Here is a 16,075-nt window from a genome sequence, read left to right as displayed (position 1 = left end):
GTGAGGCGGCCCCGGCCGCGCCCTGCCCGGGGAGAGCCGGGGGAGGCTCCGCGGCCGGGAGGCGGCCCCGGGAGGCGACCGGGGAGTCGCCATCTGGGCTGAAGGGAGCAGGTTGAGGGCAGCCGGCGAGCAGGGCTTCCCCGGCGAGGGCGGGCGGGCGGCGGGTTGCCCTCCGGCTGGAGGGGGCTGCGCCAAAACCTGCCGGAGCTTTTCCCCTTGGAAGTTTTGCCCTGGATTTCCCAGCACAAGTGCCGCAGCGAGGGGGTTTTTTGGTTGTTTTTTTTTTCCTTCCTTCTTGTCACATGTTTTAACGTCAGTGCAGAAACGCTAATCTTTCTGGAACTGTATAAAGTCGTTGCTCTAGCGGCAAAATTAAAAGCAGAGCTTTAAAATGCTGCGGTAGGCGTCTGTGTGGATCAACGTGCATCTCCCATCTCAGGCTTTCACCCTGTGATCTGCAGTTTGTCGTTTTGTAATGTTCATGTAGATTCTGTTAAGGCTTTGGGGGGGGCTTTATCACGAGATCTCTGTTTATATTTTTCTAGTGCTACTGTTGCCTTTTTTTATATTGTTTTGTATATTAAACGTTTGCTGTTGCTTAAACTGCTACTGCATTTCTTTTTTTTTTTTCTGTTTAAATACTAATGACGTTCTTGGAGTCTTTGAGATAACCAGATGCTCTGTGTCACAGTCGGAACACCTGCACTGCATAGGAACTGTAGAGACCTTGTTTGACAGCTGAAGGCTTGAACGCTTCTCAACCTGCAGGAAAAAACACTGTCTGTCACCTCAATAATCAATAAAATGCTTGGCTTAAAAACCCACGTTGCTTGCATCACACTGTTAATGTTGCCAAGAACAGGTTCTGGGGAGGGGGGGGTGGCAAGAAACTTGAATTTGTTCTCACTCGTGTTCCAGTAATTCAGTCTTAGAGAATAATTTTTTAAAATTCATTACTTATTGTGGATTTTTTAAAGTTTCTATGACTGATGTTTACATGGCAGAGCTGTGAGCGTGAATGCACATTGGTACCTGACTTTGTTCTCGTATGCCTCTGGAAAACAGATAAAGGAGGATTAGATTGGGCTTGAAATTAAAACAGAACTGAAAAGCAGGGAATATAAGATGAGGAGGGGAAGTGTAAGGGGGAAAATGTTTTGCGGGTGTTGTGCCTGTCTTGCAGGGATCAGAAAGGCGTTGCAGGCAGAGCAGTTGGGATCATTAAACTGGAAGTCAGCACAGTGTAAAGCCTGGAGTATTTTGTCTGATCTCTGGGGTGCTGGTACCTGCCAAAAGCCCTAAGCCTGGTGATAGCAAGAAGAGATCAGCTGTAGTTTTGAATTGGCACGGCTGCTCCAGAAAATCTGAAGAATTGCTTAAATGGAGAGTTTACTCATAAGCCATATGGTTGTTTGCATTAACTATTATGGTGAAAAAAATCCCAGCCTTAATTTTTGTGCTTGTAATAAATGAAACAATAAGGATTAGACTGAAGGACTGCCATTGTGTTTCTTGGTTTTGTGAAATTAGAAGAAATCCTGAAGATAGCAGAACAGTATCTAAAGTGAATTTTGCTCACGTTAATACTGAGAATGAAACCCATAGTTCACAGGAGCAGGAATAGTGTGTGTAAACTTTGCCAGAAGCGTTGGGTAACTTGAGTTGTTGTTCTAGGAACGTGATGGGTGTTTGTTCTCCATGTTTGTTGAATTTTTTTTAATTTGTTTGTTGGCATCCGATGGTAGGGTCAAGGGCAACTTTAGTAGGTTTTATTGTGAAAGAGATGTCAATAAGCTGGATTTCTCTAATAAATGTTAGCAAGAGGACGTGAGCTAGCAACTCTCTGACCTGGAAACGAACTTTTGGACTCCATAATTGCTTGTGGTGCTAGTAGGTGGAAACCAGGAGTTAAAATCCTCTGTAGATCATGCACCAAAATAAACCATCCTCTAAACTTTTAAAGTGGTTAGAAGTTATTGACAGTTTCTTTTTTTTTCTTTGGTTAGTGTTTTCACTTCTGTAATACTTAAAAGCACACTCCTTGGCCTGGTCTGCTTTTTGCAGATCTCTGGGTGTTGTTTTTTTTCCCCTTCTGATTCCTTGAATTTCACACATCACTCAGCGTATCAGCATTCAGTCTGTAGATTCCAGGCTCTTCCTCACTAACTTGCAGCTGTTATTTTATGTGCACATTTTTAAAAATAAAAATGTTAAGGTATAGTCTAAAGCTCGTTAGAAGCTTGCCCATTAAATTCTATTTGTATTCATTCCAGCTGTCTGCTTGGTTTGCACTTCTTTTGCCATGTAGAGCCACAACTATAGGGAAGTATTATCTTGCATAAGGGATCAAGTTGAAAATTCAGGGGAGAAAATTCCTCTTCAAAATTGAACTGCATTCTTTAATGGTGACTAGTTCTGATGTTGAAGTGCTTGAGTTTTCTTTAGTAATATTTGCATGCATTAATTTATCTGATTATTGGTCAGAAGAGTTATTTAATGTCAGAGTAAAGCTTAATTCTTTCATTACTACTGGGATTTGATTATTATCAATATAGGCTAATAAAACCTCAGTAGATTATTTGTTTCTAGTGCAGATGAATCCCAGTTCATGTATTCACATAATCTTTACTATTGTTCTAATTTGTGTAATACAGTAATAGAATTTAAAAATTAATGTGCAAGAGCAACTGTAAAAAAAAAAAAAAAAAAAAAAAAAAGCAGTACCTTAACATTTTTCAAATTCACTTGCGGGTGTGGGAAATCGTTACCTCTAATATTAAAGTGATTAACGAGGCAGTCAGGTAAAACAGTGGTTCCATGTGTCACTGTGTGAGATTTGTGGAAGTATTGCAGATCTTGCACAGATTTCTTATCTTCTGCAGATAATTTATTATTCATGACCTTTATGCTTATTTAATGTATATAATTGTAATTTACATTATATAATAATTATTATATATGCAAAATTTAAGGAGTTGTAGACCACATCAGTGCATTTATTTTAACAATGCTCTTTAAAAATATTATGATTAATCTTCCTTTTACCCCTCCCGTCCCCAGGGTCAATTAAGTGAGAGCATGGACCATGGAGGAGTTGGCCAATATGACCTGTAAGTTGCTGCTAGAAAATGTTCTGTACCATTCATGCCAACTGCATATAACTTCTAATTTTGTTACATTGTTAAGTTAAATAGAAATTTTTGTCATTCTTGTTCAATTTTGAGTTGTTTCTAGTCGTTTCACTATTTCTTCACGTTAAAATCTGTCAATTGTATCTTGAAATAAAATAATAATAATAAAACAAATTCTGGCAAAACTTGCTGTTGTCTTTTAATCCTTGTTTCTCCTAACGTTATCTATTGTGCTTGAATAAGATTTGTAATATCCATGTAACGCAGTGTCTGCGGGACATTGTATGTTCTGCTCCTTTTGTGAGGGCCCCAGTTTTAGATTTGTGTAGCAGCCTGAGGGAGATGAGGATTCCAAAGTTCTGATTTGAAGTTCATGTGACAGTTACTTCATTTATAGATTTCCAGATTGTTTCAGTGTACCAGGTTGTGAGGAGAAAGCAGTGAGAGATAAAACAGCTCAGTTACATTTACTTTAGCAGGATCAATCTGTTAGTCTTTTGCAGAACTGCTGCGTAATTTAGAAGCATCATGAAATGAGGGTTCAGTCTTTTGTGGCACGTTCAGAGTTGTGAGGATTATTTTGTTACAGCTTTTTCTTACCGTGACTGTTGGGGCTGCTGAATGTGATCTGAAACTTTAAACACACCTTACAGCCTTGCTTTTACTTGAGGTCTTGTAGGAATATCTACCTCAGTTTGAGGCTTTGGTCTTTTAAACTTGATTCTGGTGTAATACAAAGATTTATTATATATTAAAATGAAGGAATTAAGAAGGAAATCTTAATACTATAAATCCCCCAAATTTACAGGTAATCTTTTCTGTGCAACGTACTGCTTTGCACACACCTAAATGGAATTTCTGATGCTGAGAGTTTTCCAAGTCTCCAGAGCAGTCACTGGGTTATGTCAGACACAGTGTATGCTTTGCAGAAAGTCATTTGCTTGCTTACTTTCATTTGATCGGTTTTGAGTACCAGGTAGTCTTAATATTCTTGTTTCGGTTTTATCCAGTGGCATGGAACATTGTGAAAAATTTGAGATTTCAGAAACTAGTGTAAACAGAGGTCCAGAAAAGATCCGACCAGAGTGCTTTGAGTTACTGCGCGTACTTGGCAAAGGTGGCTATGGAAAGGTAAGGAACTCTTTTCTACCCAGTAAATCCATTACGCTGATGGCTGTTAAAGTGCTCTGCTTGCTGCCTCTTCCCATCCTGTTTTTTGAAAAGTTGATTGTCTCAGGAGGTGACCTCCAGGCTGCCATGGTTGGTGTCATGGACCGAGCTCACTGGCAGCTGGTGGCAGTAGAAAATGTCCCAAACTGGTTCTGGTTCCAGTCAGTAGCTCTTCGGGCAGCGTTGCAGTTTGTAGGGGACCCGATCTCTCTTTTGCAGACCTTTGTTTTTAACTTAAGATGGTTAATGTGGTCATAATATGTGATTGCTTTTGTATTGGTGTCCTGTAGGTATTTCAAGTACGAAAAGTAACTGGAGCAAACACCGGGAAAATATTTGCCATGAAAGTTCTTAAAAAGGTAACCTGGATGTTCATGTTTCACTACTCACTTAATCTAAAAAAAAAATCTTTCCCTCCCTTTAGCTGTTACAATTACCTAATTATATAATGTACCTAAAATTACACTTTATCTGTGATATATACAGTTGTTATCTGGGTACAGGTGGAATTATAATTGGTCTTTAACTAAATTGTTCTGTCTGTGTAGCTCTTAGCAGCTAATTTAAATAGCTCAGGAGGGTCCTTCCAATCTAAATTATTGTATGATTCTATGAAATAATTAAATTTCCACAAGAAACCTTCACATTATATATATATTGTGGTGAAAATTTCTTTTTTTTTTTTGTTAAAAAATTTTTTTGTTAAAATCGCTGAGTCATATGTAGTGTTGTGATTTAATAAACTCAGAAGGGAACTAAATATAAAAGTCTGCCTCGTTTAGCATCTTCCTGTGCTCACATATCTCTGCTTTTATCTAGGCAATGATTGTAAGGAACGCAAAGGATACAGCTCATACAAAAGCAGAGCGGAACATACTGGAGGAAGTGAAGCATCCCTTCATCGTAGACTTAATTTATGCCTTTCAGACTGGTGGAAAACTCTACCTCATCCTTGAGTATCTCAGTGGTCAGTATATAAAGTTCTGTCACCTCCTTCTTGGTATCTTCCATAACGGAGAATTTGGATTTCTTACTCTACTGATAAAAGGCTACCTAACCCTTGGTGTGGTGTCTTAACAATGTAAAATAGATTAGTATTAAAAATACATAGAATAATATAAATAAACCTTCTGATTCAGTACAATAAAGATGAATGAAACATAAATAGTTATTTTTCAAGACAGTGCAGGAGAGGAGGGGTTTTAATACTGTTTCTTCCACCAGGCTTGTAATTCTTGTATGTTACACATGGATGCTGTGCAGTCCTAGAGAGTATCTGAGGTTTTAGTTCTGGCAGGTTCTTTGTGAAACAAGAAAGTGTTATTTTTATTTCACGGATAGGGAAACAGACACAGATTAGAAGCAATTTGCTCAAGTTATAATAATAGGAAAAAACAGAGGCAGAAGTGCTGTTATTTTTTTCAGCATGCTGTTGTGATTTCTATTGGCATTTCTTTAGTTGATAGAATTCTGGAAATAACAGAATAGTAAATTCTTAGTTGTTTTTTGTGAAATAATTTTCCATGGAGCAGGACAGACTAACTGTTGCTTATTTCTTACTCTACTGATAAAAGGCTACCTAACTATTGGCGTGGTGTCTTAACTATTTATGTTTCATTCATCTTTATTGTATTGAATCAGAAGGTTTATTTATGTTATTCTATGTATTTTTAATACTAATCTATTTTACATTGTTATTTTTCAAGACAGTGCAGGAGAGGAGGGGTTTTAATACTGTTTCTTCCACCAGGCTTGTAATTCTTGTATGTTACACATGGATGCTGTGCAGTCCTAGAGAGTATCTGAGGTTTTAGTTCTGGCAGGTTCTTTGCGAAACAAGAAAATGTTATTTTTATTTCACGGATAGGGAAACAGACACAGATTAGAAGCAATTTGCTCAAGTTATAATAATAGGAAAAAACAGAGGCAGAAGTGCTGTTATTTTTTTTCAGCATGCTGTTGTGATTTCTTTTGGCATTTCTTTAGTTGATAGAATTCTGGAAATAACAGATTAGTAAATTCTTAATTGTTTTTTGTGAAATAATTTTCCGTGCAGCAGGACAGAATAACTGTTGCTTAGTTTTTCTAGAAAATAGATTTTTGACTGACTGAAAATGACAGAACGTACCTCAATAGACTATAATCTCCTTTTTCTCATGACAGGAGGAGAACTATTTATGCAGTTAGAGAGGGAAGGGATATTTATGGAAGACACGGCTTGGTAAGTGAAACTTATGGTAAATTAGTAGGTTTGGGGTTTTGGGGTTTTTTTTTTTTCCAAGGTGCTTAAATGGTATATTCTGACTTGAAAAACTGTAACTACTGATTCATTTCATAGTGTAGTGAAAAGAGCAGTTAACTAGGTTTTGGGAAGATGTATGTATTCCATACTTAGCAGTTTGTGCCACTCTTACTACAGAAGTGGGTCCGTTGCTGGTTGCTGAGCGAGGCCGTATTCCATAGGGTTGTGGTAAAGGAGGTGTTTTGAAGGATATTTTAACCACTAACTGGTAAACTCAGATTCCTCCAAATATATTTGTGATTAAATAATTACTGAACAGGTGAACACAATGCTACCAGCATAATTTTGTATTTCATTGTGGAGTCTGTGTGCCTTTTGGGAGACCAACCTCAAAGGCATCACCGTTTCTCTCGTTTATTCTCTCATAGGCTTCTAATGGTGCTTTTAAGGAACCGTTGCTATGTGTGTAATAGTCTTAGTGCTTAAGATGCTTTGCATGACTGAATATGTCTAATTTTGTGGCATATATTCCCTTTCAGCTTTTACTTGGCAGAAATCTCAATGGCACTGGGGCACTTGCATCAAAAAGGAATTATCTATCGTGATCTGAAGCCAGAAAATATCATGCTTAATCATCAAGGTACAAATAAAGTGACAGTTCCGTTGCCGGTCATTTGAAAACAATTCTTCAAAGGTCACAACACTTCACTCTTACGTGAATTTCTGTAGAACAATGGCATGTCTGTTATCACCCTCGGTATAACTGAGGAATTGCCAAAGCTAATTGCCTGCCCTTAAACATGTCTCCAGGTTTGATGGGCCACAGCGAGCTCCTGAGTTTCACGTGTTTTTTGAATGGTTGACTCGCTCTTTCTGCAGCTCTGGAATTTTTCTTCTATTGGGTCACTGTAAACTACAGAGAGATCTGTGTCTTCTGTGTGGTTTCGGTGACATCTTGGTCAATGGGGATGAGTGAAGACGTTAGGTAGGAAAGGTAATTTAGGTAGGATGCCAAATCATCTGTAGCTGAAATGACTTATCTCGCTGCTGACGGTAGTAGCAATTCCTGAATGCACTGTTACATTGATTGTAGGACACTGGCAGTTGACTGCATGACATCTGGTATTTCCATGTTATCTTATTTACTTAGTCTAAGCTAGTAACTTAGTCTACTAGTTAGTAAGTTAGTACTTAGTCTACTGAATTCTTCAGGGCACTTTACAATTTATTGAAGGTTGTTCTCTGAACTTTGAAGCAACCAGTAAAATTAAATAGCCTACTCGCTTGTGTGAATGATGCTCTACAGTCTTTATGTTTAAATACATTTGTCTATAAGTTAATAAGTTTTGGTAGTTTGTCTGGTTTCTCTTCAAGTGATGATGCAAGTACAATGCAGAGATTTTATCTGTGATTACCTCGTTCTTGTTTTTAGCTGTATGGCTTTGTCAGACCACTGAAGATACCTGGAAGTAGTTCAGAGTTATTACATACCCGTGTTAAAAATTCCTATTTTTTTTAATGTTACTTATACAAATGTCAGAATTCTGGCAAGTCTTAAATTTTATATATTTAATTTCAGGTCATGTAAAATTGACTGACTTCGGATTATGTAAAGAATCTATTCACGATGGAACAGTCACACACACATTCTGTGGAACAATTGAATACATGTGAGCTGCATGATGAAATAGAAAATATTACTCTGGTTTGGGGGTAATGGCTAAATTTTGCCTTTTTTAACTGATGGTTCATCTGTTCAGTCACTTAGGGAAATTTTACTTGATAAATGTGGTTTTGTTTGAAAACTAGTAGTTGGAATTAGTATTATATTTGTTAAAATACTTCAATATTTTCAATTTTTCTGATTATAGGGCCCCTGAAATCTTGATGAGGAGTGGGCATAATCGTGCTGTGGACTGGTGGAGTTTGGGGGCATTAATGTATGACATGCTGACTGGAGCAGTAGGTGCACAGTTATAATTGCATGTATTTCTCTTTGTAGTTTTTGTAGTTACCTGTATTCTAATTCAGACGCATGTATAATTACCTACATATTTGTACATATACAGACTCCAAATAAGAAATAACTTAAATACAGCTACGCTTAATGTTGACTACAGTCATAGCTGCTCTCATTCAAAGAGTTATTTTAAAGTTCCATTTGCAGTAATTTTATCTGTTTCATAAATTACTGAAGTGTGTTCTGTGTACACGAATAGGAGACCTGAACAAGTCTTATTTTTCCTCCCATTGCAATGGTGCTTTCCAGCCTCCTTTCACTGGGGAGAACAGAAAGAAAACAATTGACAAGATTCTCAAGTGTAAACTCAACTTGCCTCCCTACCTCACACAAGAAGCCAGAGATCTGCTTAAAAAGGTACAATTTTAATGAATATCAGTACTACACCTCTATATGATACTATTATGGCTATTGAGCCCAAGCTTGTTTTATTACTAAATAATTCCATCTTGTTTTGCGTGGTACAGGAAGTTATTTTCCTTGAAAATACAATCATCTTCTAACAAATGCAGGTCTTTCTGATTGTCCTGTATTTGTTGTGCATGGTATTCCTTCAAAGGATGATTCATATCAGAACTAGTCTACTCTTAACAGCATAACTAACTTTGCTTTTTTGGATGTTATTTCTCATTAAGCTGCTAAAAAGAAATGCTGCCTCACGTCTAGGAGCTGGTCCTGGAGATGCTGGAGAAGTTCAGGTAACTTTCTCTTAATTGAAGAATTCTTAAATTACCTCAGTGAAAATAAACCAGCTTTGAGGGTACCTCCAGGAAGGAGAGAATGTCTGTCTTGAAGTGTAATGAGGAAAAAGGCAGCCATGTGTGAGAGCTGATCAAAATTTGAATGCTTTAAAGAATAACGAAAGCAGCTGCCTACCTGTTTGATCATTTGAGATTTGGAAAATAACTTTTAATCTTTAGCTCTGTCTTTTAAGAGATCTTTTCTGCTGGTTGCACAATGCTAATAGTAGAGTCAGCCGTGTAAGAGCTCTCACAGTCTGATGGAAAACCTCCCAGCCCTTGCATCTAGTGCAGCTCTTCCAAGGGCAAAGTGTTGTTAGATCCATTCAGTGACGTGTAGTTAGAAGCTGGGGGTTGGACTAGATGATCTCCAGAGGCCCCTTCCAACCCCGTGTCATTCAGTGAAGGCAGAGACCTAGTTCCTGCTGCTTCCAGCTTGACTTTACTTGTGGTGAGATTAACAATGTACTAGAGAGTCCACCTTATTTCACAGTTCTAATAGTTTGTTATTAATACAGTGTTTTTTCATTATTTTTAGACACCTAACTTTAAAAAAGTTGAAAAATGTAGAGGTATTTTGCATGTAAACTGGCTTTTTCTAATACTTTCAAGGAAAACACGATAGGGATGTGTGTTGTCTGAGCTGGAGGTAATGGTATCACTTTTCAGCTCTTCCAGCTGCAGAACATATTACACTAGACCCATATGTGAATTTGGAAAGGAAGACACCACAGAGAGGGGCTGAAAAGAACATGCTTAATTCTCAAATTTCTGTGATTTATACCCAGAAGGCGGATTATGACTCTGTGCTATTGCTAACTCTTGTAGGCTCACCCGTTCTTCAGACACATTAACTGGGATGAGCTGTTGGCACGAAAGGTGGAACCTCCTTTTAAACCCTTGTTGGTATGTACTCAGAATGCTGTGAGATATTCTTCATGTGCCTTTAGGACAGGTTTTTTAACAATGTGGGATCTAAAACTTACAAACCACTCACTCTTACAAATTGGAGTGGTGCCACTGGTCTCTGGCACTTTAAATAGTTAAATGCCTCAACTTTGGTTACTAGTTCTCAGATTCACTGGTAAATGAAAGAGAGAAACTACCTGATGCAGATTTCTTTTTTCCTGAGAACTGATGCTGTAACAGTATTTTTAAAAAATCTCTTTATTTTAAGTCTCCACACAGTATGAAATACTGTCTGTCATGAGCATGCTGTTCTGTCTCATTACTCTGTAGTCATGGTACTCATCCCTCACTAGAATAGGATCTCACTTTTTTATGTGAGAAGGTGGCAAAAACCAGCTAAGAGCTAATTTAGCCTTCTGTTAAGTCTCCTGGGGGAAGAAGGTTCTGCTTCTAATTTAGCCTTCTGTTAAGTCTCCTGGGGGGAAGAAGGTTCTGCTTCAGTTTTAATTCCTCCTGCTTTTAATCTGGAGGTTAAACAGACTCGCGAGAGCAGTTATCTCTGAATTTCTGCTTCTAGACATGGTACAGTAAGTCAGTACTTAGTCCAAACCAAGATGATAAATAGTTGCTAAGCAAAAGTAAATCAAATCACCTAATTAAGCATGGTTGCTTATTAATATTTACAAAGCATCTTGTGCGTTATAGGCAGTAATGAAATTTTTCACCTCAAACCAGTGATGTGATAAATAAGCCTCTATTATCTTATCTTACATTTTGATGGTGTGGAGTGTCTGTCTTTTTTTCTTCTCTGGATACAATTAGCTACCTCAGCAGCGGGTATTGCCACCCTGATAGTTCCCAGCTCCTAAAAATCTCACTTTAAACTGACTTGGGCATCACTAATGTTGAAAGTACTACAGCAACAGGGGCTTGGACTTTTTTTTCCCTTACCGTTTTGAATGATACTTGGAATGACACAAGACTGATATTTCCAAACAAATTATCTGAAGATAGTTTTGGGGTTTTCTGTTATTGGCAAATATTATGGAAGTTATTGTACAAACCAGATGGGTTTTGAAAACGTGCTTCCATGGTTGCATGAAGGGCTGCACAAATGGCTACACGCTGCCTTTTCTGTCACACTTACGAACGAGAGAAGGAATTTTGGGATTACGTCTGTTGCTCTTTGAGCAAATTAAACAATATTCTTCCTAGTTGCTTATTCCAGAGTTGTCCTCCATCCCTCACAGTATAAACACTTCTGTATCTGCAAAACTGGGATCAAATTATCTGGAGAGGCTTCCAAAAAGTAATGGTTGCAACTGTTCTATACTGGTTGTGACAAGGGCGAAACTTGCAAGAAACTGGCATTGTATTTCTAAAAGTTTCTGTTTGTAATTTGAGAATTTTTTTTTTAAGGCATCTTTTTAATTTGTGTTCCTTTTTGATCCATAATTTTTGCCCCTCCCCCTTGCCTTTATTTCTCAGTGTCAGTGCCCATAGTGACCTCCCACTGGCAGCGACAGGATTCCGACACCACTCCAGGGTTTTACTACAGCAGAGCTCTGCCAAAAACCTATGGAATGAACTCCATCCAGAGGCTACACTCATCACCGCTAAGCCATTTGGTTGATATCTGTAATATAAACCCTTAATCATTTTGTTTTTGCAAAGCAATCTGAAGAGGATGTGAGCCAGTTTGACTCAAAGTTTACACGTCAGACACCAGTTGATAGCCCAGATGACTCTACTCTCAGTGAAAGTGCCAACCAGGTCTTTCTGGTAAGTCGCCAGGGATGAGTGTGAAACTCTGGAGAGGTTTGTTGTGTGACTTGGAAACAGTAAGGCATTTCAGGTAAATTAATTCTATTGAATCTTAACATCTGATACTTGAAGCGAACTGTCATAATTTTAAACACATTCCACATCAGGTTTGAAACCTTTCAGGGCTTTGAAAATACAAAGTTTGATTACTGCTGACGTTTTCTTTATATAGATTAATCACCCAGCAAATGTTGCTTACTTTCTGGAATGTCAGCATTCTGATTCAGAGTTGCATTATGAGCCCTGCCCATGTGATTGCTTTCATCGTGATACAGAGAGAGCAATGTCCATTCTATAGATCAAAATTAATTACATACAGCGTGCCTGTGGGAATCTGTGATCTGAGCAGAAATACCTGGGGTGTGCAGGGTGAGGAATTCCCCAAAGTTCTGCTGTTTGCTTTAGGAAGTCAGCAGAAGTTTGTATGTCTACATTTACTCTCCTTTTTATCATTCTCATTTCCTAGTTCATGACAATCAGAACTGCACAAGTGCTTATAAATGTAAATCTTGCCTTTAAGTTACAGTGTGTTTATTCCTGTTTTGCAGGGTTTTACGTACGTGGCTCCATCTGTACTTGAAAGCGTAAAAGAGAAATTTTCTTTTGAACCAAAAATCCGATCGCCTCGCAGATTCATAGGTAGCCCTAGGACACCAGTCAGGTATCTTTTTTTTAATATTTTTTTTTCTTCCTTTTTTTTTGTAATAGACTTTTTGGCAAGTAATTGAAATAGAGCTGCACTAGAAATAAAACACGCGGCCTTTCTTCTCAGTAAGCCCATCACTTCCATGAGAAGTGCAGCATCGATCCTATTTTACAAACCACATTATTAGAGACAAATCTCTGGTGTTTGGCAGCACAAAAAGTACTAATTGGCTTTTGCTGTTCAACGCTGATACAGCCTCAGTCTGGTGACTTCGTACACCATCCCTCTCGAACTCTTTCAGAACACCCTAAGTACTTATGTGCCGCTAAAGAGTCACGTTAGTACAGAAAATTCCTTCTGCAATCACCTAGAAATAAATCCTCACTACTCAAATGAGAGAATTTTACTTTACAAGAGACTGTGGTAGAAGCCAGACATGGAAACTCCTGGAATTGAAAGGAAGAATTATGAATTATTGCACTCAATAGGCATTTGAGTGCAGGTTCCTGCAGAGTAAAGGACATACCTTGGTGCTGTGTGTATCTTCATCTCTGATTTTTATATTTCTTGTTTTAAAGCCCTGTAAAGTTTTCCCCTGGGGAATTCTGGGGAAGAGGTGCTTCTGCCAGCGCATCAAATACTCAGACACCTGTGGAATATCCAATGGAGACAAGTGGAATAGAACAAATGGATGTGACAGTCTGTGGAGAGGCCTCGGCACCGCTTCCAATCCGGCAACCAAACTCTGGGCCATATAAAAAACAAGCTTTTCCCATGATTTCCAAACGACCAGAGCACTTGCGCATGAATCTATGACAACACCATTTTTTTTTAAGCCTTTGAAGGTGGAAAACAAAGAACGGACATAAGCCCCCTTGAAGTCGAAATGTGAGGGCTTGTATGGTTTACTTTTAAAAAGTGACAGTATCAAAGAGTCAGTCCTTGCACAGAGCGACTTGGAAAGCAAAGAAAAAATGGATTTTTTTTTTTCTGTCAATCAATGGTGCATAAAAAAAAAACTTTAGAAAATGGTATTGCAGAACTCTAGGCACATCATCTAACTGATTCGCAGTGACATCTTCTCACCTTATCAAGGATTTTTCAGCTTGATAGCTTGAAACTGACAGTATTAAGGGTCAGGATGTTGCTTCGGAATCACTGGTCTAGTCGTGAATGTGTCGAGGAGGGTTAGCCCTTTCACTAGGCAAACTCTGAAATGCCTACGCGCTTGCGTCTGAGGAATAATTAGCATGCAAGCTTGGTTAAGCTGTTTCCTACAATGGGGTGGAATCAAAGATGAAAGATAAAATTAATTGGTATTTCACATTCAAAACATAATGAGTTTTTTATATATATAAAAATATATATTTTTCAAATAGATTTTTTTGATTCAGCTCATTATGGAACGTATCCCAAAATTAGAAAAGAAAAAAAAAAAAAAAAAGCAAAATAATTGGTTGCTGTGAAGAAAGCAAAGGCTCTAGTTCTGATTCTTCTCCTCATGAAACAACAAATCAATAAGCGAATCGCTCAATGACCAGCTTGGCAATGTGGGGTGGGAGAGAACTCTTTTCACTTGCTTCCCCAGCTGAAATCCCTGTTCCTGCAAAGACACCCGGATCCAATCAAACGGCAATGCTGCTATGTTCTAGGCTTAACTGGAAGCCGTGGGCTCACACACGTGTCCTGCTTATTTCAGCCATGTCCTCAGCAGACATTTCACTGGGAAAGATCACTTTTGTATACCCTAGTCCTTAGCTGGAGACAGCCAAATGCCTTCAGATTCTTACCCATAGAAAAAAGATCAGGAAAAAGTGCATCGGAATTCCAAGGTCAGTGGAAACACATAGGAAATACCACAGGAAACATATCCAAATTCTACCTAGTATAAGGAAATAAATAAACCTCTTTGTAACCAGTGGGTAAGAATTTGAGGATTTCTTTTTTTTTTTTTTAAATAAAATTTTGCTTCTGGGAATTCCCCACCATTATACATTTCTAAATTTAATTTTCTTTTTTTTTTTTTTTTTTTAAATAAAATTTTGCTTCTGGGAGTTCCCCGCCATTATACATTTCTAAATTTCTCAACATTTTTTTTCTATGCTGGGGCAATAAATTTGCTGATTGTATGAGAAAAGTGTTAAATGGCCTTTCAGTGAATGTCTTCCACAGTGGGTCAGAACTTCAGCAACTTAATTTAGGAGACATGTTCTAAGGACACTATTTATGTTTTTGAAAATTGTCACAATCTGTACAAATGACTTACAGGTACAAAGAATAAAATAAAGGTAACTTTACCTTACTTAAAAATACTTCCTGCCTTAAAGAAAGCATTTCCATGAACATAGCTGGTGAAAGGGTTAATATCTGCAGAGCTTTACACTAGTTATAGAGTGTGTATGGTGTGTGCGTGTGTGTGTAGATGATCATGCAACTGCATACAAGTCCTGTCACTTTTTGCCTGCCACACGTTGCATTATCTTTAGTCAAACTGTGCAAAGTCTACTTCTAGCGTTTCACAACAGTAGGGATTTTTGTATAGATTCCGCTTCCTCTGTGTATTCCTGAATCTTTTTGAGCCATAGGATCCAAGCCATAAAACTCTCGAAGCAAGTTGAATCCAATTAGTGCTGTTTTCTAAAATTTGCAAGTCAGAAGGATTCATCGATACCTTGTTGAATACTAATAAAGAACCAACAAAAAAAGATGGTTATGATTGAGCAAAAATTAGTGGAAGTCAGAAGGATTCATCGATACCTTGTTGATACTAACAAAGAACCAACAAAAATTGGTTACGATTGAGCAAAAATTAGTGGGGTTTTTTTTTTTTTTATTTCTTCCTGATAAGCCTTTTGTTGGAAATTTATATTTTTTTTTATGATTATAGGAAAATCAAATTACCTTACAGCACCATCCCTTGTGCTGGCAGATTGCCATGTTTCATTTGGCAATAAGGCCACCGGTGACATGTTGTGAAACTGCAATCAAAGTGCTCCTGGGTGTTTGTATTATGCCTATTTGCAAATACACAACACTTCAAGCAGTGCCTCTCTGTGCCACTTGTTAACATCGGTTTCCTAACGTGTTTACCCAGTATAAAGGAACTTAGTTTAATCAAAAAAATCTGTATTTTATTTTTTTTTTTCTTTTGAGGCAGATCTCTCTTGGTCCTAGTTACAGCTAACAGTTGTTTTTTGGTTGGCTGGATAGAATTGTCCAGTAGAATTGGTTAAAAATATGGCTGGCAAGAATGGCAAGAGTTGTTTGTCTGAGTTCACTGATTAATTACAGATACAATTCATCGGTTTTAAAAAGTAAATTTCATGTACTGTTCAATGTTTCATCCCATAGATTATAAGTTTAATTCCCTACCATAACTGTGAAACTTCTGGA

At 37.9% G+C, this 16,075-nt stretch overlaps 1 protein-coding gene across 1 annotated transcript; it reads left to right on the top strand.

Moving 5' to 3' along the window:
- The first annotated feature begins 250 nt into the window (after positions 1-250).
- On the top strand, positions 251-14,603 carry RPS6KB1 (ribosomal protein S6 kinase, 70kDa, polypeptide 1). The gene is made up of 14 exons (XM_014953244.1): positions 251-3,110; positions 4,142-4,262; positions 4,592-4,660; positions 5,121-5,268; positions 6,465-6,522; positions 7,083-7,183; positions 8,123-8,213; positions 8,415-8,505; positions 8,813-8,920; positions 9,199-9,261; positions 10,132-10,209; positions 11,887-11,994; positions 12,585-12,697; positions 13,261-14,603. The coding sequence occupies exons 1-14, from the start codon at positions 3,079-3,081 to the stop codon at positions 13,496-13,498; spliced, it is 1,419 nt and encodes a 472-aa protein (XP_014808730.1). The 5' UTR covers positions 251-3,078; the 3' UTR covers positions 13,499-14,603.
- The last annotated feature ends 1,472 nt before the right edge of the window (positions 14,604-16,075 follow it).

Source organism: Calidris pugnax, unplaced genomic scaffold, assembly GCF_001431845.1.
Source record: "Calidris pugnax isolate Ruff unplaced genomic scaffold, ASM143184v1 scaffold133, whole genome shotgun sequence".
Taxonomy (NCBI): Eukaryota; Metazoa; Chordata; class Aves; order Charadriiformes; family Scolopacidae; genus Calidris; species Calidris pugnax.
This window is presented reverse-complemented; position numbering and strand designations above follow the sequence as displayed.

Excerpts from the sequence above, each read along its gene's own strand:
- RPS6KB1 (XM_014953244.1), top strand. The coding sequence starts at position 3,079 with ATGGACCATGGAGGAGTTGGCCAATATGACCT. Across the intron at positions 3,111-4,141 it reads GGAGTTGGCCAATATGACCT|TGGCATGGAACATTGTGAAA; the intron begins GTAAGTTGCTGC and ends GGTTTTATCCAG. Across the intron at positions 10,210-11,886 it reads CTCCTTTTAAACCCTTGTTG|CAATCTGAAGAGGATGTGAG; the intron begins GTATGTACTCAG and ends GTTTTTGCAAAG.